The sequence below is a fragment of the Patiria miniata genome, unplaced genomic scaffold, assembly GCF_015706575.1.
Source record: "Patiria miniata isolate m_02_andy unplaced genomic scaffold, ASM1570657v1 HiC_scaffold_22, whole genome shotgun sequence".
NCBI lineage: Eukaryota > Metazoa > Echinodermata > Asteroidea > Valvatida > Asterinidae > Patiria > Patiria miniata.
In genome coordinates this window covers 3,957,174-3,984,841 of record NW_024037061.1, presented here as the reverse complement: position 1 = coordinate 3,984,841, position 27,668 = coordinate 3,957,174, and the positions used below count along the sequence as shown (strand labels likewise).

The 27,668-nt window shown below is 38.8% G+C and overlaps 2 protein-coding genes across 2 annotated transcripts in view; both read left to right on the top strand.

Moving 5' to 3' along the window:
- Window positions 1-9,425: 9,425 nt before the first annotated feature.
- Window positions 9,426-11,949, top strand: LOC119730640. The gene has a single exon (XM_038203630.1). It carries the CDS (start codon window positions 10,075-10,077, stop codon window positions 11,947-11,949), a length of 1,875 nt encoding a protein of 624 aa, XP_038059558.1. The 5' UTR covers window positions 9,426-10,074.
- A 10,405-nt stretch (window positions 11,950-22,354) lies between these two features.
- Window positions 22,355-27,668, top strand: part of LOC119729986 (sestrin-1-like) — a 42,269-nt gene continuing 36,955 nt past the window's right edge. The window contains exons 1-2 of the mRNA XM_038202777.1: window positions 22,355-22,513; window positions 23,895-24,273. Coding sequence (XP_038058705.1) covers window positions 23,956-24,273 — 318 coding nt within the window. The 5' untranslated portion in view covers window positions 22,355-22,513; window positions 23,895-23,955. The remainder of the gene's footprint in view (window positions 22,514-23,894; window positions 24,274-27,668) is intronic.

The window sequence follows — 27,668 nt, the reverse complement described above, 5'->3', positions numbered from 1 at the left end:
TGGGTATTTTTTTTGGGGGGGGATACGAAAATGTTAGGAAAAAAACATTTCCAGAGGCGAAATACAAATAAAGAAGAACTCAATCTTCTGCTAGTGTTGTCAAATATAGTGTCACTGTCACTTCAAAAATGTCTCTTCAAGAAAGACATTTTCCAGGCCTGAGGAAGATCGTTTATTTGTATTTTGTACGTAACGTTCAAGCTCAGATTATCTTTAAAAAAATTATTAAACGAAATAGAAGCCGCATCTTAGGCCAAAAGAAAGTTCTGCTTCCGGTTCCCTACCTGCCCTATTTTTATATGGGAAAATGAGAACAAAACACCCAATACCATCAATGTCTACCTTGTGCCGCATACGTCTCCATAATGATCCTACCAAAAAAAAATGTCAAAAAAAATTTAAAATACATTCCCTACCTACCATATTTTTGAACGCCATGAAAAAATAATCGGAAGCAGAACTTTTTTGTTTGTTGCCTTCACAAATGTCCCCAAAGCGTCAGCATTCGAGAAAATAGTCACACCCTCTCTCACATGCAAGATTTTCTGGCTACGCAACCGGCAGTCTGGGACATCACAGGGGAGCCTCCCTAGCAACAGTATCTCTAGGCAACCAGGTTGGAATGTGACAGTTTTGCTGCACCTGCGGCTCAGCCTAGCAAGGAATTCCAGCCATTGGCCATCAATATCCATTTGAGTGTGGAAGGCGTGTCATATTCATGAACGCATAAATGGTCCGTGAAGAAAGCAACCAATGGCGTATTTATTTGCCGGGACCGGCTCATTTAATTGGCTGAGACTGTTCATCAGACACCGTCCTCAAAGTTCGGCGGCGCCTTTTAAATGATGCCAAATAGATCTTTGTAGCAACAACGAATATGTGTTGTATCAATTTGAACAATGCGGCTATCAATCATTCTGCGGGGAAGGGTTTTTTTTGTTATATTTTATCTGGGCATTTTTTCAAAGGCCATGAAAACTTTGGAAAAAAAAAATGAGGGAAACTGAAATTTCACCCAGGCCGGTTTTGTGAATATGCACATGGCAAAATAACGAGTCGGATAGGGATATTCCAAGTCCCAAAATGAGTCATTAAATGCAGAGAGACCTCCATGTCTTTTTTGATATTATTCTTCGTTTAAAAAAACCCATAACATTGCCTACATTATTTTGTGTAGATGTTACTCTTGAATATATTTTTCACGTTCAGTATTAATAAAAGTTCAAGGGCTGTTCAGTGTTGATAATCTTGATTTTATTCCTTTAAAAATAATAAAAACTAAGCATAATTCGTATAAAATTTTCCCCAGGAATTCACAGGAGATTGAACTGACAGTTCAGAATTTAATGGGCTAAGATGTGGTGAAATCGTTTCATTTAAAAAAAAAAAGAGAATCAGACAAATTGTATTAAATTAACTCCTTAAATGTATTCGGCGTCTCTCTCTCTGAGGTCGGGTGAATAAATGGGCATGGCCTATTATTTTTGGGTCCGCTCATAAGTCCGACGCCTCATAAGTCCGACAACGGAATAACGAGGCGTTTAATTTGTCGGACTTATGAGGCGTCGGACTTATGAGGCGTCGGACCTATGAAGCGGAATAAATACATTTTAGGCCTCATAAGTCCGACGCCTCAAAAGTCCGAAATTTCGGACTTATGAGGCGTCGGACCTATGAGGCGTCGGACTTATGATACGGCCCCATTATTTTGTGGTCTTTTTATTTGACGAAATAGAAGCCACATCTTAGGCCCAAAATAGAGTTCTGCTTCCCGTTTCGCGACTTACCCTATTTTGACGGCCCCTACCTACCCTATTTTTTATGGGAAAAAAATGAAGAAAAAAACACCCTAGAACCATTAATTCCTACCTTTTACCCTTGATTACGCGCAGACGCCTCCATCAGTGTTTTCCTCTGGGTTGGTGGAAGGTGTGAGGTGGTAAAATAAATTTGGTCGAAAACAGACCCCGCGAGCGCGAAGCGCGAAGCCTTTGCGGCGTGGGGTTCGGGGCCCGCTTAAGGGCCCCGAAAAATTTTGCGTTCTAGACGCTCTGTGGTGCAATGTGAGGCATTTAAGGTCACTTTCTTCTTACTTTTTTGGGCAGTATATGTGAATAAAATATTGATATAAATTATTGAAGTTTTTTTCAAAAAATCCTACATAGGCCCCTATTTATTTGTGAAAATGTAGGCCTACCACCAGGGAGTTGAGCACTTTTTGGATTTTTTTTACAACCCTGGAAAATTTGGTATAATTGGAAAGAGAATCACACGACAAAATCACTAACGTTTAAATTAGTTTCATTTGAGCTTGCATTCTGGAGAAATAATAGTTAAAATAAAAAAATTCAATGAAATTGAAAACATGCTGAAATTTTTAGTGTCAAAATATTATTATTATTTTAACACCTCTAAATTTTCGAATCCATCAAAATGTTTAATCAGGCTTTTTATCACTCGTTACAGAAAAGTTATGATTTTTCCCCCCGTAACACTAACACCGCGCGGCACGATTGTACGGACAGACATATCTGACTCTGGGCCCACACCGCAATGCGACCACACAGCCCGCCGTAACACACGGGTAAAATACAGCTCCATTCACGGTACACACAACGCGGCAACACGGAACATGCACGTGTACGCGTAATCACGCGTTGCGGCATGCCGATAACATCGGCTGCCGGAACGGGCCGGCATTATTTTTTTTGACAAAAAAAACAACTTTCGTGTTCTCCTGAAAGTCCAAGCTTCCGAATAAACCCCCTTTCGTGGACTTCTTATGCATGTATTTTGAGGATTTTTGATTGGAAAACCGTTACTTGGTACCGTTTTGTAGCCTTCGGAAAACCATGGAGAAATAAAACGAACAAATTGCATTCACCGATCGCTTGGCAGGCTGAGCAGGGTACCAGGTCATACATAATGTACGCACGCGTGCTGTGCAACCAACGATCGTCGCATCACTTGCCCAATTGCACATGAGGAGCTCACTGCGAATCAGCCGGAACGTGCGCAGCATTCTGGGACTATGCGTTCATTTTAGGATTGCGCAGTGTATCCATAAATGGGATCATTGTCACTTCGTCACTCAGTCGAAAATCTCGAGTCGACATGCACCCAGACTCGACCAGTAATATACACACGTACACGGACGTTGAAAAGGCTCCATAGTAGCTAGAGAATTGCAGGTACATCGACTTCGTTTACGCATGGAGAAATTTCTCCATGGTTTACGGTACGAATGACGATCTCAAAGAACACTAACATTAGTCCGGAGAATTCGAAGGTGAAATACAAAGACACACACATAAAATGCACAGGTTTGATTATAATATTTTTTTATTCCTTTTTCGTACCCGTGAGGCGGCAACATTGGCCAAAAAAGGCCGAGGCGGCCTCAAAAAGTCCCGAGGCGGGCCACCTCACAAAAGAATGGGCAGGGGAAACACTGGCCCTCCATAATAAAAATGGCAAAAAAAAATAAATTCCCTACCGATCAACCTTATTTTTGAATGGCATATAAATCGGAAGCAGGACTTTTTTGGGGTTGTTGCCTTCACAAATGTCCCCAAAGCGTCAGCATTCGAGAAAATAGTCACACCCGCTCTCTCCCATGCAAGATTTTCTGGCTACGCAACCGGCAGTCTGGGACATCACAGGGGAGCCTCCCTAGCAACAGTATCTCTAGGCAACCAGGTTCGCGGTGACATGACAGTGGGCATGCTGCACCTGCGGCTCAGCCTAGCAAGGAATTCCAGCCATTGGCCATCAATATCCGTTTGAGTGCGGAAGGCGCGTCATATTCATGAAAGCATAAATAGTCCGTGGAGAAAGCAACCAATGGCGTATTTATTTGCCGGGACCGGCTCATTTAATTGGCTGAGACTGTTCATGGGACACCGTCCTCAAAGTTCGGCGGCGCCTTTAGCTGATGCAAAACTGATCCTTTGTATATAACGAGCAACAGATGTGTTGTATCAATTTGATCAATGCGGCCATCAATCATTCTGCTGGGAAGGTTTTTTAAAGATTTTATTTGGGCATTTTTTTCAAAGACCATAAAAACTTCAAACAGAAAATGAGGTAAACTGAAATTTCACACGGGCCCCTTTTGTGAATATGCACATGAAAAAATAACGAGTCGGGTAGGGATATTCCAAGTCCCAAAATAATTCATTAAATGCAGGGCCCTCCATGTGTTTATTTCGGGGCAAGACTTTCTTCTTCATTTAAACCCCCATCGCCTCCCCCCCCCCCAAAAAAAACCCACCCCGCCTACATTATTCCGTGAAGGCTAGATGTTACTCTAGAATGTATTTTGACGTTCAATATAAAAGTCCAAGGGCTGTTGATAATCTTGATCTTATTCCTTTGAAATAAAAAAAAATAAGCATAATTCGTATTTACGTTTCCCCAGGAGTTCACAGAAGATTTAACTGAGAGTTCATAATTTAATGGGCTAGGACGTTGGAAATCGTTTTATTTTAAAATCAAGCGAATCAGACCGTATTAAATTAACCACTTGGTTGTATTCGGCGTCTCTCTCTAAAATAAAATGGCATGGCCTTTTAATAGTTTTATTGTGTAAATATACTTTGACGTTCAGTATAAAAGTCCAAGGGCTGCTGATAATAATCGTGATGTTATTCCTGAAAATAACAAAATCTAAGTATCATAATTCGTATTAAATTGTCTACAGGAATCAACAGGAGATTTAGCGAAGAGTTCGGAATTTAATGGGCTAGGACTTTTGAGTTATTCTGGAAATCGCATTTTTATTGTAACAATCAAGAAATTTAGAACCAGACAAATTATATTAAATTAACCCCTTGAATGTATTCGGTGTCTCGCTCTCTCTCGCTCTCTCTCGCTCTCTCCGAGGCTATAGAAAATAAGACAAAAAAGTGCGGTATAAACCAGTCTGTGCATGTACACGTACGGTAGCTATTCGCTATAGCGCAGAGCGCTAGCATGGCAGGCCCACGCGGTGCACTGTTTACTGGTCAGTCGGATTCGACGTCGTAAAAATGCCAAGAAAACACCAATGGAGAAGGAACATTTTAGCAAGTTTATTCACAGAGCTTGATCTATCTTGTCTGTGTATGTATTTTCCGTGTTCAAGCGTTCATTTTGAGATGGCACTACTCTTACTTGGAGTGATACGATCCAGCGTGTTTCCCCAAAATTGTCCACAGTAAAAACGAGGTCTGTCGCCCGCTGGCCACACATGCATTCACTCATGAATTACGGAGTTTTGGCCAGTTTCCAGTCTTGACTAGCGTTAACTTTTTGTGGCATTTTTTGTGTAGCTTTCGTAGTGCAATGGAAAAAGTTCAGTCTAAAACTCCGCATATAATTGAATACCCCATTCAATCAGCATTAAAAAAAAAGGCAAAACAAATATTCCGACCGACCGACCCTATTTTGGAAAAGCATGTCATCAGAAGCAGAAGTATTTTTTGGCCTAAATGGGAATGACGATTTTCTTCGTTTATTAAAAAAGAACATTACAACAACAACAGCGCACGGCCTATTATTTTGTTTTAATGATACCCTAGAATGTACTTTAGAATATATTTGATTGTTCGATTAAAAGACCAAGGGCTGTTGGTAATCTTGACCCTCATTCCTTTAAAAATAAGAAAAACTTTAGAACAATTCATATTAAATAAAATCACGAATTCGCAGGATTTAACGAGGAGTTCAGAATTTAATGGGATGGGATGTAGGGAATTGTTTTGTTTCAAAAATCGAGAGGACCAGACAAATTTGTCTAGAATATATATTAAAAATATTCTTTGACGTTCAGTTAATGGTCCAAGGGATGCTGGTTACCTTGATATTATTTGTTAAGAAACTAAGCATAGTTCGTATTAAATGTTTCCCAGAAATCCACAGGATATTTAACGGAGAGTTCGTGTAGGTGTTTGTCGTTGTTTTACTTTAAAAAAACGACCAAGCACATTTTTATACATGTTCCCCGATTACAGCCGGGGAATAAAATAGTGTCCTATATATTCTTGTCTGGAAAGCCATTTCGAGACGATGATTGACAGGCGAACTTCAAAACTTATACATTGTATATATCTTTGATGATAAGCGGCCTTGGAGGTACTTGCACCATACATCGGTCAGCATGCCTTCTTGCAGCTGGAAAGATCGTGGTCAAAAGTTGATACACGATAGCAGATAATTGACTCAAGGATTTTACGACTGCATTATCTAACCACAAGTGCGTGTACTGGAACAATAAAACGATGTGTAGGCTGCTGCAGGAGGGAACGTTGTTTATAGAATCCATGAACGAAGGCAGGAAGTTTACAACCTTAGCCTGACGGCAGACTGTTTACCAATCGGATAAGCATGCCGTTTTGCGGCCTTTCGTCCAAACGCAACGAGATTATCGGGAGGATTATAGGTAACCATTGGTTACCGTTAACCGGTGGTAGGTTTACAATGATCGGTACTGTAGGCTCTGACATTTGGTAGAATGTTTGAGGTACACCAGAAATGAATGTGGATTGAGAAATGTTTTAGTATCTGCAATTTAATAAAGGAAATGATGTAATTAATTGAGGACATGTGTATCCTAAAACTGAAAGGGGAAATCCAGAGATTATGCGTATTAAATCAGTGAGGACAAGGCCGTAGGAAGCGGTACGGCAGGTACGGCTATGGCCGTACCAATAATGACAGGCATATCTTTCTTTTTAATGTATACAAGGCCTTGCATGGCCCCAAGGCTGGATTTTTCTTTTTTTGGTTTCTAGATGCTCTGTGGTGCGATCTGAGGCAATTTCTGACCACTTTAACAATTTTTTTTAAAGAAAAAGATGGTGGTGTATGCAGTACCTGCCTCTATTGCGACGAAACTGAAAAAAAAAAATGGCTTCCATTTTTTTTGGGGGGGGGGGGGGCATGGCCCCCGTTGCCCTCCCCCAATTTTTTCTTGTGTTGTTTTTGTGTTTTGTTTTGTTTTGTGTGTGTGTTTAAAGGGAAAGGGCGTAATCATACATGTCGCCACTAGGCCTACATGTTAAGTTAAACGGAATGGCGATTAGCCGCCACCATGAATTTTAGTTGTCCTCAGATTAGTACTTGTGTTTTCTTAAAAAGAAGTGGTTTTCTAAATGAGAAAATAGCAAGGAAGAACCGGTTTTGTGCAAGCAAAATTCAGGAAATAATCCGTTAAAGTTAATATCTTGTTGGAAAATTCCAAAATCATTTAAAGAAAGTAATTACCGCTGTGAATCAGAGTTTATGAAGGAACGGAAAGTGGGATTTGCTATCAACAAGACCGTTCGTCATTCTTTACCTGATGGGATGTGAATCAATTGGAGGATGAGAGACTCTGCGAGCTGATGTATTTTTTTTAGAAAAAAAAAACTTAACAAATACGCTCGGCAGTTCAATCATGTACGTATACACTGTATCCATACCGGTGAATTAAATTTCTAAAAAATACATCAGCCGGCAGAGCCTCTCGTCTTCCAATTTGATTCACATCCCATAAAAGGTAAATAATGAGGAACGGCCCTGTTGATGCTGATAGCAAATCCCACTTTCCGTCCCTTCATAAACTCTGATTCACGGCGGCAACTTTCTTGAAATGATTTTGGAATTTTCCAACAAGATATTAGTATCAACGGATTATTCCCTGAATTTTGCTTGCACAATACCGGTTCTTCCTTGCTATTTTCTCAGCTACAAAACCTCTTCTTTTTAAGAAAAACACAAGTACAAGTCTGAGGAAAACTAAAATTCATGGTTAAATTCCATTTAACTTAACGTGTAGTGCATGGCGACATTTATGATTACGCCCTTTCCCTGTAAACACAATCATGGATCAAGCTAAAGAGCACAAATCTAGAAAGAGAGTCAAGCTACAGTTTTGATGTGATGCTTGTGATGTAATTTATCATCTTTGATGACCCACCCACTAAAACACGAATACATTTCAAAGTCAGGGGAAAGTGGCCAGAAAATGCCTCAGATTGCACTACAGAGTATCTAGATCCAAAAAAAGTTTTGCGATGAGCAAATGTCCAAAACTTTTCACTACGATAGGCTAAATTTTGACGAATCCTATGTAAAGTTCATCAAGTGACATATACTGGTTAAACTTGCAGATGTGCAGTGCTCCAAAATGTGTCTTGTACAAATTACGAAGATAATATGCATGCATAGATACATGCATAGTGTTGGGGGGGGGGAGTGGCTTTTGGTTACATTTGAGAGGGATTGGGTCAAATCCTGGATCTGCCTCTGCAGGCCTGCCAACTCTAACACATTGAGCGTAAGATTATTTCAGGTTATTCTCATGCTTTAACGCCGACATGGGATTTCTCACGCAAAAAAAATATATATATAAAAAGATAATTGACTTCAAACTTGAAAATGATGTTTAAATGATGATAGCTCAAAAAAAGGTTAAAGTGGTCAGAAATTGCCTCAGATCGCACCACAGAGCGTCTGGAATCCAAAATTGTTCGGGGCCCTTAAGCGGGCTCCGAACCCCACGCCGTTAGGGCTTCGCGCTACGCGCTCGCATCAACTGAGCTCCCTGCCCTGAGATGAGCCTGACCAATAAATTTTAGCTTCCTACGGGCCTGAGTGAGGAACTGAATCAACCTATTTAGACTGTCATTGAGGCGACCAAAATCAATTCAGACCACAGGCCGAGACTGAGGTAACTTACAAAAACCTCCCAGGAAATGACCGAGTTATCTCAAGTCGTCGGCAGGTAGAGAAAAACCCGAAACATCTCAGAGAATGAGACAGTCCTGTATGAGGTGCTTGAGTAGACTAGACATGGAAAAGAAGAGCACGGAACTCCCCAATAGACATTTTGGGAAATGGTTACTGAAAATAAATTATCCGAAATTTCAGGGCCAGTTTTGTTATAATCTCAAGGGGTGCACATTGATGCTTGAAGGGGGACATTTATGTCCGCAAGAGGGGCACTTGGGTAAATCTAGGGGGGGGGGGCAACCCCCACCCCAGATTTACCAAAAATTTATGCGGCCAGTGCGGAGTGCGAAACCCTTACGGCGTGGGGTCCGTGGCCCACTTAAGGGTCCCGGAAAATGTTGGATTCTGGATGCTATGTGGTGCAATCTGTATTTAATGGGGAAAATGTCATGAAATATTATTGATGAAATATCTATCCGACAAAATGTAGCATAAGGCCAATTAGTGATCAGTTACTTCTCCTCCATAAGAAAATGAATGATAAGTTAGGAATAGAAATGTCTTATCACCGCATCATAAATAGAGTGAACAAAATAACAGTTACAGGATTTTATGAGGCTGGTTTCAAACTCTATTATTTGCAACAAATCAAAGGGAAGCTCATTGTGGCAGGAAGCACAAAATAACAAAGTTTTGTTCAAGTGAACATATTAAGCCTTAGTTTAGAAGAATTTAAAAGGAATAAAATAATTACTTTTTTTCTGATCAATTTAACGAGTCTACTCAGTTTGAGAAAATCCTTGACTTACGTAAAAAGAGGAAATCATTGTCGTTTTCTAACATTACTTCCCTTTCTCTCAAAATATTTTCTTTTAAAAATGTAAGAGGAAGTCGAAGTTGTTAATGACATCACTTTCCTTTGTCTTAAAATACACTGGTTTTTAATGCCCCATAAAAGGTAATTTTTTTAATTAATAGTCAACCACTTCCGTGATTGTGGATGTGTTGTGATGTCTGATTGGATAAAAATATTACACCCTGGATATGATGGGAGGGGCAGAGACAAGGAAGCAGACGATTGAAAAAAAACTGGCTATTTAGACTTTGTGTCTTCTTCAAGAGCTTCAAAACTCCATGGCTAATCATAGTGGATAGTACATCTTGAGTGGGGCTATGCAATAAGGACTGAGAAGCTGAAACCAATCATTTTACCTGCAGTTCAAGGTGGATGCTGTCCTCAGTGATGTACGAGCCTTCAACCTGCCAAGCTTGATGTGAAACCACCGTTGTTCTTTGTTCTACTGAACTTGTTTTCCTGTGCATCTGACCTCATCAGAATTGTGTGAGGACATACCATTTCCACACGCAATCAGCAGCAAAATGATGCTAGCCAGCATGATGTCTCCAATTGGTTTAGTCCTTGTGATGCTTCTCTATACAGCTGAGGGGCGTTTCACAAGCCATCCAAGGAGTCAGACAGTATATGAGGGGCAACATGTCAGATTTACTTGCGGATCAGCATACATGATTCTTTGTCATTATCCAAGTTTCCGTTGGTATAGATCTACCACTAGTCACCCATCACAACAATATGTTTCTGGTTGTATCCAGGTTGATCCTAGTTTAAGGAATCGTATGACTGTTGAGCTTGATATACTAACCAGGGTGTTTCACCTTGACATCCAAAACGTGCAGCTGCAAGATGGCGGACAATACTGGTGTCAATTATTCTATTTTCAGAACAGCCAATCAAATAGAAACTCTTCAAAAGCCACACTGACAGTAATCCCACGACCTCCTCCTTCTTGCATGGTAACCAGTCCGTCAAACCACAAAGTGGGTGACAGTGTTTCATTTACATGCACCTTGGCAGAGACTGACCCATCAGCTGCTATAACTTGGTACATTAATTCATCAAGTGGCCATCATCCACTCTCTTCAATCCGTGAGGTCCGAGAAGGTCGCGTTTCAAGAGTTAATCGAGTACTGCAAGCAACCGACAACATGAAGGAGTTTGTTTGCGTGGCTGGTCCAGACTTTAACACTGGCCCAAGATGCTCAGTTACACCTCTGCAGATACCAACGAACGTTTCCATCTCACCAACTTTTCAGTCTGTATATGAGGGAGACAGTGCAGTGTTCACGTGTAATGTAGAAGCGATACCCCCTCCAACAGGCGAAGAGTACAGATGGCGAATATATAAAACTAATGAATCAGGTGTGACAGATCAAGGTGTTATGCTGACTAGTTTTGATGGCCGATTTAACATGATAGGGAATACTCTGGAGATCCTTGCAGTGTCTACTGACTTTCATAACTCTTATGTAACTTGTAGAGCCATTTATCCTCAAGGTTCTTCCATCAGCATCGATGGGTCTCGCCTTACAGTTCTCAGTGTTACAACTGTGCTATCCCCTACATCATCTGCAGCCACGGCAACAATACAGGAGACCAAGGATCCAAATGTCCCTGAAACCGAAGAAACTCACTTTGGGGCGAATACTCCCAACCAACGTTCCACTAGCAGTAGCATCATGGCCACAATTTCTTCAAATGAACCCAAACAGGACGGTGATACATCTCAGAAATTGCCAATTGGTGTTCTCGTTGGAGGAGCGCTGGCTATTCTTCTCCTTTTGGTTACCATCCTCCTCCTTGTCTGCTTCTTGGTCAGGAACAAGAGGAATGTCAGGAGACCGAGACAGGTAGTTACTGGGAGTCCCGTGCAGGAATCTGCAAGGCAAGACATAGTCACCGCTGGGTCTTCAGTGGAGACTGACTTGGCATACTTAAACCTTCCAAGAGATTACCTAAGGCAACCAACCCGAACCAACATGTTGCCTGAAGAGACCACAGAGTGCGAGGGGGACCTGTACGCCATTCCAGACAAGACCGGGAGCAGAGAGGTGAAGCATTTCACCATGACGCCACCGGCCAACAAGACCAGCACCGGCCCTGGGTTTGTCAGTCTTCCCCGTAACACGGAGCCTGCGTCTTCAAACGGACATGGTAGCCACGAAATGGTAGTCTATGCTCAGGTGAACAAAAACATCAAGAGGTACCCCAAACCATCTGCAGACAAGCCCGCAGTTGGCGATACCCAAGAGATGGCATCATCACTCCAAGACCAAGCATCACGAGATGAGGACACGGAGGAACCCGAATACGCAGACTTGGACTTTAATCAAGTTCCTCAAGGAGCAGCGGGAATCGACGCCATCTACGCCAAACCCCACAAAGGCCCCAAGAAGTAGCCCCAGACGGCCTCCACTCCCAGTGACTAAGGTACTGCACACATAGCATCTCTAACACATCACCAAGTGAATCACAAAGATGAAGTCAGAGGGCAAAAGATTGAAAAAAAAATAAAAATTATTTTTAACTGGTATTCATAAAGTGGATGTATGTAGGCTCTGACATTTGGTACAATGTTTGAGGTATACCAGAAAAGATTGTGGATTTAGAAATGTTTTAGTATCTGCAATTTAATAAAGGAAATAATGTAACTAATTGAGGACATGTGTATCCTAAAACTATAAGGGGAAATCCAGAGATTATGAGTATTAAATCAGTGTGGAACTAAATCAACCTATTTAGACCGTCACTGAGGCGACCAAAATCAATTCAGACCACAGGCTGAGACCGAGATAACTTACATAAACCTCCTAGGAAATGACCGAGTTATCTCAAGTCGTCGGCAGGTAGAGAAAAACCCGAAGACATCGTAGAGAATGAGACAGTCCTGTATGAGAAAGTGTCTGAGTTGACTAGAAATGGAAAAGAAAAGAGACCACGGAACTTCCTAATAGACTAATCCATTATGCTCCTCCCCATGATGTGTTGACCAATCACAGTGGTGGTTACTGTCCGACATGCCGCACAAAAGTCTGACGTGTGCATGTGTGTACAACGTGTGCAGCTGGAATATATGCAAAAGCGGCATTGAAGTCAGGTGCGCATGTTGTTACCCACGGGCCGGGCGGGGCTAATAACCCTAATCTTCCTCAACCTTCCAAAATCAACCAGGCGTTTTGTGGGATATTTTAGGATTGAGGCTGTATGCTATTTTTGTGCCAGTTGATTTTCGAGGATGCTTTGTGTCAAGGTTGTATAAGCTGCACCCTGTGTTGTTTATGCCTAGCCATGCATAAATGATGCCTAGATTATACTAGATACCATCCGCACTGCTTCTGGATATCGGCTGATTTCTCATCATTTTTTTTGTGGCATGCCAAGATAAAATTCTAACATGAATGTTTCTTGTGGTGACTACGGTTAAGAAATTCTGTCAAAAATCATAGTATTTCCCCCAAAGTGTGTAAACCCAAAGTGTACTTTTTCAAAGCAAGTTGACATCTGTTTCCAATATGGAAGTTAATCTCACTATTATCATTTTATTGAAAGGTTTTGGTCGTAATAACTTTATCCTCACAGGAAATTGATGTCAATACCGCACAGTTGCAATTTCTGAAACACCTGTTTGGTTTACATATTTTTGTATTCATCATCATCATCATCATTAGCCTAATTCAATCCACTGCTGGATGAAGGCCTCTCCACTAACTTTCCATGCTTTTCGATCCCTTGCCAGTTGTTTCCATTTCTTCCCTATGAAGTCAGAGATTTCATTTCGCCATCTCTTAGGCTGTCTTCCTCTTCGCCTCTTCAATGATAATGGCGTTCAATCCGTTACTTTCAGGGTCCATCTGTGGTTGTCTCTTCTCATTACATGCCCTGCCCAACTCCACTTTTTCTTTTTGATCTCAACTATTATGTCTTGCACCCCTGTCTTTCTTCTATGATCTTCGTTCCTTATTCTGTCTCTCTTTGTGACCCCAATCATTATTCTTTCCATTGCCCGTACGGTGACTCGCAATTTTTGCTCTGATTTCTTTGAAGGTGCCCAAGTCTCAGCGCCATATGTTAAAACCGGGATGATGCACTGGTTGAAGAGTTGACGCTTCATCTTTTACAGTATTTTTCTGTCCTTGAATATGTAACTCAACTTGCCAAATTTTGCCCATGCAAGTTGTATTTTTGTATTAATAAGTTCTAAATTTGTATGTTTTATTCTAGCCCCCAAAACACCTTGTTTTTTTCCCTTTTACAGACATCTGTAACCCTCTGAACAAAAACAACGGTTTTTCTTTTAGGCCCAAACAGATCCACTTTGCAATAAGACTGGCTCCCGTTTCGTACATTATCAATACTAATTGTGGGACAGGAACCAGCCTCCCCCACGAAAACGAAATTATTTTCTGATAACCAATAATTCAAAATTTAAACAATAATTAAATTGTTTTTTGCAAATGTGTACCATTTTTTTTAATCGATTTCTTGTTTAAAACTTCATTACTTTTGTATTGCTTGAAAAATAGCAATTTAGAAAAGGAATCTATTTTTTCAAGATTAAACTAGTGGTGGGATTGATATTCGGTTTGAATTCCACTATTCGGTTTGGATTTTAAAAACCGGATATTCGAAACATTCCATTTTTGGTGACATGGGCTAAAGGAAACAACTGGAACATCCCCCAATGTGCTCCATGGTCTCTGATTGTGACTGCATTCACTTGTTAGTGGTCTTCTTGCTTCATGAATTGCCTGCCCATTTAACTGTTCAGAGAGTTCCCACCCGTATTTTTTTACCATTACAGCTCTGGGAAACTGTGTTGCGTCACATTTTTTTGGCATGACTGTGGGCTGAATGGAAAGTTCCATTGAAATCTGATAACAGTTATTCGGTTTAAAAAAAAATATTGGTAATTGGATTTTAAAATCTCCGATTTTTTTAAATTTCCGATTTTAGGCCGAAAAAAAAAAGAAGTTTCCCGTCCGGGTTTTTGAAAAAAAAGGAAGCGAGGCTTTTTATTTTTTTATTTTTTAATTTTTTTCAAGATGACTGCCATTTTTAAATTTCCTGCAACTGTTGGTGTTTCCACTGTTCAAAGACACTTCTAAAATGAAAGACAAGTTGGACAAGAGAACTGAACATATTTACAGTGTCATTAAGAGTTGTATTGGTATTGGTATTTATTTTCCAATGAATTTGTGGACTTATTGGTGTTTTTTTACTGCATTTTCAAAAATAATAAAAAAATCCAGGCGACCTCCAAAAAGGAAGCGGGCGGGGATGAGAAATATATTTATTTTTTACTTTGCCTTAGCAAACTAGCACTGGGAGTGCAACTTTAAAATAGTTAAGATTGGAAGAGAAGGTGGCTTTTTATTGAAGTTAAGCAACCTTGACTTAAAGCAGCAGCAGGATAGGAACCCAGACCACTTATTGCTGGTTATATCCATAGCTGGATGTGCACGATTAAAAAATTTACACCTTGAATAAAGACTACACTGAAACTGGTACTCATCTTCAGTATCTAACGCCGTTAACCCTGCTGCCAGTGCCCTCAGTATTAGTACATCTGAGGGTCCCCATGCAAATAGACACTAGAGAGTTAGACGTCACAAATCTACAAATATGATTGTTAACAAACAGAACGTAACGCCTTTGTTGAAATAGTGCATAAAGTTCATTGGAAATATTGTTAAACAGCTAATGCATGTGTTTGTACGTCACTGACATTATGTTTGTCAATACAACCTCGTGCCCAGGGGTTAATGTATTGTCAACCTTGTTTCCAAGAGTTACCCCTGGTATGGAAACTTGCTTCCTGTCGATACAGCAATAGCAAGTAATGGATTTATAACGTGTACTTGGTGTTTTTATTTCCAACGTGTATAACGTAAAACGTGTTTTAACTATCAATGTGGATTATTATCTCCACTCTGAAATAATTGATTATCTCTCCCCTACGCCTTTTCACCATGCACTGCCAGTACTAATACATGCATGTGTATGCCCCCCCCCCAAAAAAAAGCCAACGCCCATCATGATCAACCCCCTTTTTTTTTAAAACATAGCCAACCAGTTCAGATATTATTTTTTAACTGTTTTTGCTTTCAAATTTGAATAACAAAACATGAAAATGCAGAAAATGTTATGGAAATGACTTTTTCTTATATTGCTATCAAATTACATGTAAATTTACCCTCCCCCACCCAAAGAGAAACATGAAGATTTTTTTTTAAAATGTAAAAAATTAAACCCTTTCTTCTTCCATGTTTGCGACAGGGAAAGACGATCTGAGCATGTGCGAGATGAACCTGGAACAGACCGGTCTATCGCGCAAGGCCGGCGCCGAGATCGTCCAACGAGAATTTGAAGAGGAGTGGAACCGACATGGTGGGCGCCAGCTATTAATGGAAGGGATACGCATGGGGCAGGCCCGCAAGACCTTCGCAACCGAGTCACTACGTATGTAACGCCACTCTCGTTGGGCTGATAGCTAGATTATCAAAATCCAACATTAATTGTAGAATTTTTGTTTCAATTTGAGCGTTGCCGTTAATTGTTGCAATGGTCTGGTTTTTTTAACAGCATGGAAAAATAGTGTGCATAGAATAAAGCTGCTGTGTGTTATTTCAAGGCGTAATAGGATCATTTTCATTTCATCAATTTTGTTAGTTTTTAATAATAACACTGGAAATATAGTATTCAAAACCTAACCTGTTGAAGTTTCAGCTCAGTGGGTAATACACTTTTCGAGAAAATAATTTTAAAAAACATTCACAGCCTTCCATCACGAAACACAATTTCTTCATTAGCGCTCGTTATTTCCAAAAATCAGTCAATTGACTGATCGTTGGAAATCATCTGCATGTCTTGAATTCTTCTAAATGCCAGCAAGTCAGACAGAATAATTTTGTTGGTCTAATATTGTTAAGCCCAACCATAGCCCTGAACCACCCGAATCCGTCAAATTTTACCAGTAGGTTTTGAAAGATTTTGTGGGTTTGAGGACGGTAGAGCCCAGCCACTGTCTGATAACTACATGGGTCTAAAATTCTATGAAAGTTGACTACAAATAATTCATAGTTAGTTTTCGAGGACTTTGTGAGATTGTGTGGGATTTGTGATTTTTTTTGTAAGATTTGTGGGATTTTGTGGGATTTTTGTGAGAATTTATGAAGGTTCTCAGCACAGTGCCCAGAAAGTTTGTTTTAATAGCTTACTACAATCAAGTAAATTGGTGTGAATTGTTCTCCACTTTCGTTGCACACTCGCACACAGAAATTAAACTGTATTTTTATGGAATAACCTTTTATATTAAAAAAGGTTGAAAGATTAAAATGACTTAAGTCAAAACAATTTTCACAGGGACTCAAAAACCTAAAGAATTCTACATCGATTCCTTCTTCCAAATTGTTGAGATCCGCGCACTCAACAAAATAAAATGCATGTGCTGTTGCCATGGAAACCATGACATTTTGTACAACATGGTAACTCAAATATTTCCTATCAATTTGTTTCATTCTATCAATGATGACAATTTGGGTTTTAATATGCGTTCTGACTAGACATGTGTGATGTGTGTTGTTGTGGAAGTCTTTAAACACATTTTGTCTTTCACATAACTCACTATATACATGTAATGGGCTATTTATGAAATGTATCGATATTTTATCATTTATCAACATATTGATGTAGTTTTAGCACAATAACAGGATTTTACATGTTTAACCTAAATCTGCACAAATCACACAAAAAAGTTGGGGGAAAACTTGAAAGACAAGTTTTTTGTGAAACTTTTTAAAAAACTAGGAATCAAAAATTGGCAGTATTTGCTCAGCAGAACCAAAGATTTTTGTTTGATTTTTGTTATTATGTACTATATATTGTCTGTAGTTCCACGCATTTATCTGAATTTGTATAGAGGAATTTTACGAGTGAAATAACTTCAGTTTTTCTTTCTGTTTTATCAATAAGGTTATGTAACCCCTTGTGTAAGACGTACTTCTGATAATTCTTCAATGCTGTAATCTATTTAACTGTTACAAAACAAGTGAACCTTTTTTTTTAACAGAAAAAGGCATTTGGAAATAGAATTTGTTTTTTGCAAATGTGTACCAAAAACATTTGTGAACGTTTGTGCCGTACAATCCTTTTTCCCAGTTAATAAATTAAAAATTCTTGGATATTTTGGACAATATATTGAACAAGGTTGAATGGTAAGGCTAATGTTCTTTTTAAGGATAGAATATGGATGACAAATCATTGTTTTGCAAATGAATCAATTTGTAAAGTTTGATATTCAAGGTATGTTCACTAAAAACACATCAGAATGTTTGTGAAGGATGAAGTCACATTTTGAGAATGTGACAAAAATAGTTCATGCTTTGTAACAAAGAGTTATTTTGTCTCTACATCCACTTTTAAAAAGTGGGGAAATTCCTGTAAATGTACCCGTATTAGGAGACATTTTTTTCGTCCTACGTTTATACCTAATAGACAAGGTAGATTAAGGAGACATTTCAATGTCTCCCTGATGTCACAACTCCTATTTAGTGGCAAAATTTTGTCGCCGCAAATAGGCTAGGTCGATTGCTCGTGGTCCCAAACAGAAATATACCAACATTCGTGGGGGTAGGATATCAAGGTAAAATGGGGGTAACAGGTCATGAAATTTTGAATATTTGTGTCACAACCCTATGGGAACCTCTCTTTAAGGTACCATTCTCGGTAATAATTAAATGTTTATGTATCCTTATCACTTTGTATTCAAGGTTTTAGTTTTTCATTGGCTGTAAGTTTTTGCTGACTTGTCATTAATTAAAAAAACTGGCCAGTTTTCAAAAGAATATTCATTCTTTTGTATCTCAAAATTGAAAGCACGTTAGAAAAATCAGTTTGAAATACTGAGATTTACTTTTCAAAATAATATATAAGCACAGTATGCTCTGTGTGATCTGAGAGATTTTTTGAAATAAAGTCACAGTAATTCTCGTGTGGGATTCGAACCCACGATCTCCTGCTTTTCCCGTGCAGTCGTCTTACCGATCAGCCACGAAACTTCCTGGGGTTGGGTGGCAGGTTCGACAAACTTATCAAAAATATTTTGCATAATAACAAACTTTGAACCGCTAACCTGTTCTTCAATACAGTTTTGAGAATCGTAATTATTGTGTGAGGCTTTTCATCCAGATTGCTCTTTAAGCGCACTCTTGTATATAGCTATGGTACAAATGTAAGATGCGACTATGGGGAAATATAAGCTACGGCCTTTAGGTAAACAAAAGTTTGGTTGGCGCACTAGAATTCCACTTAGAAAAGTCCAAAAAGTAGTGACAAATATGGTAGTATTTCAAATCACAGCTCTGTTGGTTGCAATGTGTATGTATATGCAAGATGGAATTTAGAATAAAAACTCGTAAATACAAGAAATAATTATTAACATCTTGTTTTAGAATGTTGTGCAACTGGTGTAAAGTATATTAAGGAATTCTTAGTGGGATATAATTACATGTTTAATATCTAGAACAAGTAGAACTCAACATATTTTTGCATTCTGGATCATGTTTTCGATTTTCAGCTCTATTTTAAGTGATTATCTGTATATTTTTCGTACACTTGCAATATATAGGAATAAAATTGAATTAAATTTAGGAACTGACCAGGCAGCTGGGATAATGAATTATATTTATATTCAACAATCGTACTAAAAAGTGTAATAATAGTTTGTAACAGATGACTATTTGAAATGACCATGGATGCATCAAATAAGATTGGCCTTTTTGTATATTTTCTCAAACATTTGGAAATATTGAGCCTTCTTCATATGATGAAAAGAAAAAAAATTCATAACTAGCATTATTGTGTGTTCAGCATGGTGCCTTGGTGTTCATTGCACAATATGCACATTGATATCAGTCTGGAGTCCAGACTAAAAAAAAAAAATTGCAAAACTTGACAGACGTATTGTACATTTGTGTGTTGCAATGTTCTTTGTGCCTTTGTTGTAAGGGAGAATTTTTGAAACGTATTGCCTTAGCACCAGTTTTGCATTAAAACCTCATACAGTCGAGTCGTTAACCAGTGACGCCAAAAAAAAAAAGATTTTCTGTACTCGCATGTAATGAAAAAATGTCAGATGGCTGTTGGGTTTTTATTAGGCTAAGTAAAAAAAAATAGAGAGTTTCTCGTCAGGCCTTTTTGAAAAAATGAAAGGGGCGGGCACTTTTTTCCCCCTTTTTTCTCAAAGATGGCAGATTTTCCAACATGGCAGATGGATTCTTTGTTTTGCTCGACTGTTATGCTGTGTCCTAAGGAGCCCAGTAACTTCTTCTATAGCAACAATTTTGTTGGAAACAAATAAAAAGACAATTATTCTATACATCTATTGATAGTATATGTGCAAAAAATATTGCAAATGTATGAATCAAAGAAGAAAAAAGAGGGCATGGACGAGAAACTGGTTTATCTTTTTACTTGGCCTTAGCTAAAACAAGGTGTCACTTTAAAAATGTATGCACAAATATGGTTGAACATTTAAAACACGTGCAACAATCTTTATATAATTGTATAATTGTATTGCAATGGTTAACAAGCACACATTTTTGGAACTTTTCTTAAATTTTCGGTAACATTTCAGTTGTTTATCACTTCCAAAAAGTATATGCTTTGGTTCTTTCTCATAATTTCACCTATAATTTTTCAAGTGGAAACAGTAAGTGCACTTTTAGACAGTTTATCAAGCGTTCAGATTCTGTATTCAGCGCACATTGGCTGTTTTATGGGTAAAGACTCTTTCATTTGTAAAGTTGCTTCAGATCCAAATTCAATATCGCTTTTCGCTTTTTTTTTTAACTGCCTACATGACTAGTGGATTAATTCTTTTTGAAATCACCTGATAGATCAAAAGTGTATTAACTTTGTTGCTACAGATAATGCTATGTTGATAATTGTTCCATCTTAAATTCTAAGTTGCAAACATACTCATTTGAAACTAATTTTTGCAGTGTTTGCCACTATCCTTTTGTATTCAGAAAATACCTTCAAACTAAAGTCTTCATTTAAACGTTTCAACTCTTACCATTTTATTTATGATCAGTAAAAATCAAATACTGTTTTCATTCGTGTACATCATAGGTTATTGACATTTTCGAATTTGTTTTTAGCATTTATTGTTCCACATTGTGATTTCTTTCAATAGAAATTTAAGGAATGGTTATTTATTTAATTTACATCTTCAGAACTAATAAACAATGATTAGGCACCGAATATCTCTATGTGTCATTTTACTTTGTAACATTTATTTCCATCAGTACATTTGATAAACTTGCTTTTTTTATTTAATTTTTTTGTGTGTCTTAGGCGCTTTATAACTTTGCTTGCACCTGGTGTCATATGAAATTTTGACTCGCTGTGAAATCTTGCCTCTTGTACTTAATAGAATTATAACTCACGCATTACTGTCCTTCACATTTTGTTCTTAAGCATGCGCAATACAACCAACAATTCAGTATTTTATAGATTCCAAGTTTCTGTACACCGGCGCCGCTCACCAATTAAGCTATCATTTTGGCGCCCTACATGATCTATTTTTGCAATTGTGTGTTTTAGGAAAGGGTTGTATTTCCACGAAAATTGAAATTGGACAATATTAACCCATGCATTAAACTACATATAATACGGGGGATTTTATATTGGAAATGTAGTGGAACAGGAAATGAGTATAGCAAGCCTGTAGCGACAAAATGTTTTTGTGTCATGATCACCGACTGACGTACATCACCGGCATTATGATTCGCAGAAAAGCCTGTTGCGCGTACCGCCCCCTCCTCGCAAGCCTTCGTAGTTTAGCACCTTGCCAAGTTCATTGGAAATCGAAGCCGAATTTTAAATTTAAAAAAAATATATAAGTAAATAAACAGGTGCTTAAAAATCTTTAATTCCTAATGCAACAAAATGTTTCCTGTTGCGAAGAAACAAAATGATCAGGGAACAAACAAATGAAAGAAAGATAATGCAAAATCATTCAAATCGTTTATTAATAAAATTGTGAGTTATGATTTTAATTAATCCCCGAAAAAAAGCTAGAATTATTATCCACAATTGATAAAAACACTCACTGAAATTCATTTTAATCTCGTGAAAAATACACACAAATGATTTCACAGAAAACAAGGAAATATTTTATTTTTCTGGTTTATTTAAAAAAAAAAACACGAAGTAGCAGCCACTATTTTTGTGGCTGATGAGACCGGCTTACTAATATATATAGTTAAAAAAGATTTGTTTAAAAAGTACAATAAGATGTGAATTATACCATATTTCCATATAAATCCTAGTTTTTAATATACCTTTATAAAATAATAGGAATTATAAATTATGTATAATTATTATTATTATTAATCTATCTCCGAATAAGAACTAAAATAGAAGTTGCCCTTTCTTTAATTTATAATTTCCAGATGTTGTTACAATGGCATTTCAAATGCTAGCGTATTAATCCTTCAGTAACTCCTTGCTCTATGAGTAACAGCAGTGCAGAATAAACAGGACTTTTCCCGAAGGAAGGCCGCAAATATTTTCGCGCAAACTCATGGTCATTATGAATGAACGTCAAAACCGCAGAGCGAATGATGAAATCGCACACGCCGAGGTCACGGGTCACTAGACGCGCTGATTACGAAAATTTGATTGGTCAATATTGGAGGTGTGTCTGGTAAAGGTCGCATAAATTATGCTAATTACCGGCAGAAACTCTGCATGTCATGTCAGCTGTGTGCGCGCATGCTGTACAGAAAATGCGTACGTGAGATTTCGTGTGCTGAATACAAATGAATGGAATTTTCCGTTGTCAATGTGCGCGAAACTGAACGGTGGACTTTGTTGCCGGATGATTTCCCTGCGATTTCAAGCTGCAGAAAAGTGGAGAAATTCTCCGTTTTTGCTCCAGCTTTGACCACGGAAGGCAAGGTGAGATATTATTCTGTCAGAATTTTGAGTCAGTTAACCGGGGATGTGAGCATTTTTTATAGTAAAGTGTGGGTTTCAGCGTGGTGTAATTTTGTTGAGTCATTTTTTTTTTTGCGATGGACACCCGTACGTACGGAGCACGCTGATGTTGCCGCACCGTACGCGGGTACGCGTTGCCGGTTGTTCGGGATGCCGGTGCGCCACCCGGTCGGCATGATTCCCCGCAAAATTGGTAGACCCGGTGTTTGTCCACGTCCATGACGTCCGGCCTTCTAAAATCTTGTTTTTCTTTCCAAGGAACATGTATTGAGTTATTTGGAAAGAATTTAGTATCCAGACGCCGCCCAAGTCTGCTCCTTTGGTCATGTTGGTTGTGTGACTGTCATGAGTTGATTGAGTGCATTTTCAAAGTGGCCTAGGCTAGGCCTATTTCGTTTCTAACAAAAGTGGAAATGTTCCGCATTCCCAAATTCATGCCTTTTTAACATGTTTATAATAATTGACCTTCATTTGGATAATATAAGATGAAAAAAGTGGTGTCAGGATAACCTACAACATTCTTTCCAGGTATTTGTACCTACTCCTAGAACTATGAGGCTCCCACTACCATAGTTCTAGGAGTAATTTGTACCGGCAAGTAATTTGATATAAATTAGAATGAATTTGGGAGGAAACTACAATTTTTCAATTTATTCTTGATAAATTTGGTCAAGTTCTTGTCTTTGCAGTCTTTCTATTAATTATCTAACATTAGGCCTAAATTACGCTAAACAATAACATGGTTAAAGATGCATACCCCAGGCTCTTAAAAAAATGGACTTTTTCTCCTAACGAATGCTCAATTTGTATGTATGTTTTGTTTCAACAACAAAAACCACTTTATTCTGATTTTGGGCATATCTGCAGCCCTCTGAAATTTGCGCATAAATGAACCCACCTTGCAAGAACCGGCAACCAATAATTCAAGTTTCGTGAACAAAATAATCAATAACTATTCAAACGTCAATAGATATTTTTGTTCAATGTCTCATTCAAGATGGAAGAGTGAATAACTTTTATATTTCGAGGTAGAAAGCAAAAATTTAAGAGAAAAAAATATAGTTTTCGAGATGAAACTCACAAATAGCACGGAGAACGTATCTTTAAATAGAACTTTGACAAATTTGGTGCTATCAGTGATTCTGAAAAGTAAAACAGGCTAGAAAGTAGAATCATGATTCCCATTTGACCAACGGTTGGAAAGTTTCTTTCCAATCTTTAGTTGGGGTTTCAAATAGCCTTAATCTTTTTGTTGCCTGAAAACTTAGTTTGAAATCACTTGCCGTACTGCCTACCAATTTATAGGACATCCAATAACATTCTTCAAATTGGACTTTTTCAGGAACATACTTCGGAGGCAGCATCCTCACACGTAGTGATATCTGTAAAGACTTTGCTCCAAAATGGCGGTCCAAGAGGGCTCTGTAGCCCAAGCACGTATGATGCTACAAAGGCTGTCCACTAGAGACAGTGCCTGCCGACTCAACACCTTAGAACAACTCTGCTCCTGCATCGCTTCCCTCCACGAAGACGTCTTGGAACAGCGCTCCAACAGTGTCGAGGAAAGCGACGCTTACATCGATGGCTGCTTAGCCACAAACTGCCGGGACGGAGTCCACGAGAACCTACTGCAGCCACTGACCAGCGTTCTGCGCTTGGCTGTCCAGTGCCCATTTAAGGATGTGCAGGAAAAATGCAGTAGTCTTCTGAGTGAATACAGGGTGAGTTTCAACACTGTTCACTTTCTCGGCGGTGGTAAAATTTTTAGTCAAAGTCTCATTCAAAAGTGAATAACTTTGGTCTTGCTAGAAAAATTTGCAATTTAGAAAAGGAATCTAATTTTGGGGATTAACTGGTAAATCGCATGGGGAATGCAACTTTAAAGGGAATATACATCATTTGCTTTTGCTGTCATTTTCAGAAATGGATGGAATTGGGGGGTTGGAAATATATAGCAAATATAGTTACACTGACTTTTTTGAGGTTTGGGGTTTGAAAATGCTATAAAAACCAAGAAAAACGATCATTTTCCTGTAGTCTGGTTCCCTGACTCCATATAAAAAAAAAACAGAGCAGTTTACATACATTGGGGAATTGTAAGGTCAGGGAACCTGTCTAGCTGGCTCGTACCCGTTCATAGGTGTGTAATCGATTGCAAACAAGTGCGATGGTCAATTGGGGCCAGTATTTGAAAAAAAAGCCAGTTGTTTCCAACGCAGATCGGCCGATCAGCGTTGGAAATTGATACAAAAATACCACTTTTCTTGAAAATGACAGTATACCAGGTGCCATGATTTTACAGGATGCTTTACACTGTCATTCACTAACAGTCCAGCAAGGTATTTCAAAATGATTTGGTAGTTTTATTTTTTGATGTTTGCAAATGTTGTATTTTCCCTTTAACATCCTCAACAGTATTGACTGTGTATTTGATAGCACTTCACAACTGTTTATTCATCTTGCGGTTAGATAAATACCTGAATGCTGTACACAGGTCACCCAATAGGGATCTGTCACTACATGATCAAAATCAAAAATGGAATGTCGTGACTTGTGAACATTTTGCAGCATGGCTCAGTGATTGCAACAACCCAGAGGCCAGAGCGAGTCTTTGAATAAACATAAATGCTTTCAAACGTTTCCAATCTCTTTGCCTTTTTGTGATTCGAAACAGTCTGGTGCACTTGCACAGCATACAAAACGTGAATAGACCCTAAAAGTTTATCGGCACTAGCGCTAGCGACTCACAATGCATCGATGCACGAGCAAACTGAGTTGATGGGCTGTGATCGCGCTCACTAGCGCTGAGCTGCGCGTCAAGTTTGCCACTTGTCCAAGATGGCGCCGATGGCCGGGAATGAGTCTGTTAGGGAGCCTATTACTTTTATTTGTATTACTCAGACTACAAATTGTGTTGTTTTTTTTACACATGACTTTGGACCACTCCTCCGTTGCCCCCCCCCCCCTCCACCCTGCCCCCCCTCCCCCTCCACCCCACCCCTCCCCCCAAAAAACCTCCAATCCCTAGTTTTAGCCCAGAATTATGCAATAAATCGTTAACTGTCTTAGTCTAAGGAATTACAATAACAAGTATTCAAAGTTGGTTTACAAAAACAAGGTACGGTTTATAAAAACCATATAGATTGATTACACTTCTCAGTTGTCAGTTTGGTCACTTAGGCTAAAAAAAAGTGTCCTGTTTCTGGTATGCGCGCGTCGCCCTAGCCATGTGCGTCTCAACTGGCAAAATGAAAAAGGTTTTTTTTCAATGAAAGATGATATCTCAAAACCGCCAAACTCACTGGTTTGACTGGACTCCCATTGCACTAGGTTTAGTTGGGCACCATTTGCAGTCATCAGCCGACATTTGAAGGAAAAAAAACGGTAAAAAAAAAAAAAAAACGCGTCGCCGCACCACTGTTTCGGCAAGCTCCAGACCAGAAACCAGATACTTTTTTTTTTGGCCTTAAGGTGAACATTTTATTTTAGCTTCTCCTTATCAAACCAATGTGGAAAGACTTTCAAAAACAATTGTGTGCAATACATTTTGTACATGTTGTGGTTAGGGATGTGTAATTTCTGTAGTTTTGAGAATAGTAAGACATTAACCTCGCATTGACCCCATATGTACAGGAAGTGCCCACAAAAACCTCACGCTGGGTACTGCATGCTTTAGTGGTTATTTGTCACCGCCTTTCTTCACAATACTCTCATTGTGATGTTCTTCAGGTGTAAGTAATGAGACATTCATCTTTTATGAGTAATGCTCCCATACGTACATAATTTTTGTAAAGTGTTCCAGTATCAGTGAGTTTAATGAAATGTGGGTTTTTGGAGTGAGTGATCATGCTCTTTTGTGGCTTAAAAGGATTCATACAGGCCAGACTTTTTTGTTTGTTTGTTACAGAATCTATTTTTTGATTTCTCAGTTTGGTATATTAGGCCAAAAAAAAGGTTCAGGTTTCTGGTCTGTGCACGCGTCGCCGTAGCCATGCACGTCGGCAAAATCAGAACGTTTTTTTTCAATATATGATGATGTCTCAAAACCGCAAAACTCATTGACTGGAATCCTGCTGCTGCACAATTTTAACGTGTTTTTAGATGGGGTTACGATCGAGTATAAGCTTTATGTGGCCTCTCTGGGCTCCCATACATTTTGCACTAAATTTAGTTGGGCACCATTTGCAGTCATCAGGCGAAATTTTAAGGAAAACAAGTAATGAAAAAAAGCCACGTCGCTGCACCACTTTTGGGGTAAGCTGGTGCAGCTTATTCGACTGCCAAATTGAATGTGCAGCTTATTCGACTGCCAAATTGAATTCATCAATTTTAACTTGAATTGTTCATGTAACGCTTTGTGCTGCCAATTTGTTTGCAACAATTTGAACAGAAGCAACTGTTGCAGAAATATTCACAAAAATAACCAACAATCAATAATTAATCCATACATAAACATGATAGGAATGTTTTTTTCATATTAAAGGGGTACTAGGTCCTGAAATCCCCGAAAATGTCATGTTTTGGATTGTTTACTTATCCTATTTCAAACATGTGGTTGAAAGGAAACCAACCTAATGTCTTACCATTTCCGAGAAAAGACGAAAAATCCCCGGTTGTTTACATCGGACACGATGGAGTACGAATACGTTTTTCGTGTCGTTCTCATACAGTGTACGATATGTACGTTGTGTGTCTCGGGAACAGCGGTGACCAATCACCAATGCAAACAAATGTGGATTCTTCAACGTCCGCAAAAGGCGAACACTATGTTTCCCATAAAAATATTAGGGTAGGGGCTGTCAGAATAGGGTAGGTAGAGAAACCGGGAGCAGACTTATTATTTTGTTTGGCCTTACTTATTCTTTAGAGTCAAAATGTTCTCCAACGAAATTCATTCTCGCAAGAATAACACAAAAACTGCCCATTTTGTTTTGTGTTGTAAATGTTTATAAATATTCTGCTCTTAAATACTCTTTCCTATAATTTCATTTCGTTTACAACATGTTTTGTAGCCCAATTGGGCATTTTCCAGGACGCAGTGTCCCTTCAAAGTTTGAATGCATACTCCACGAGGGGTAAAATAAAATCATATATTTTAGGTGTGGCTAACTTGGTT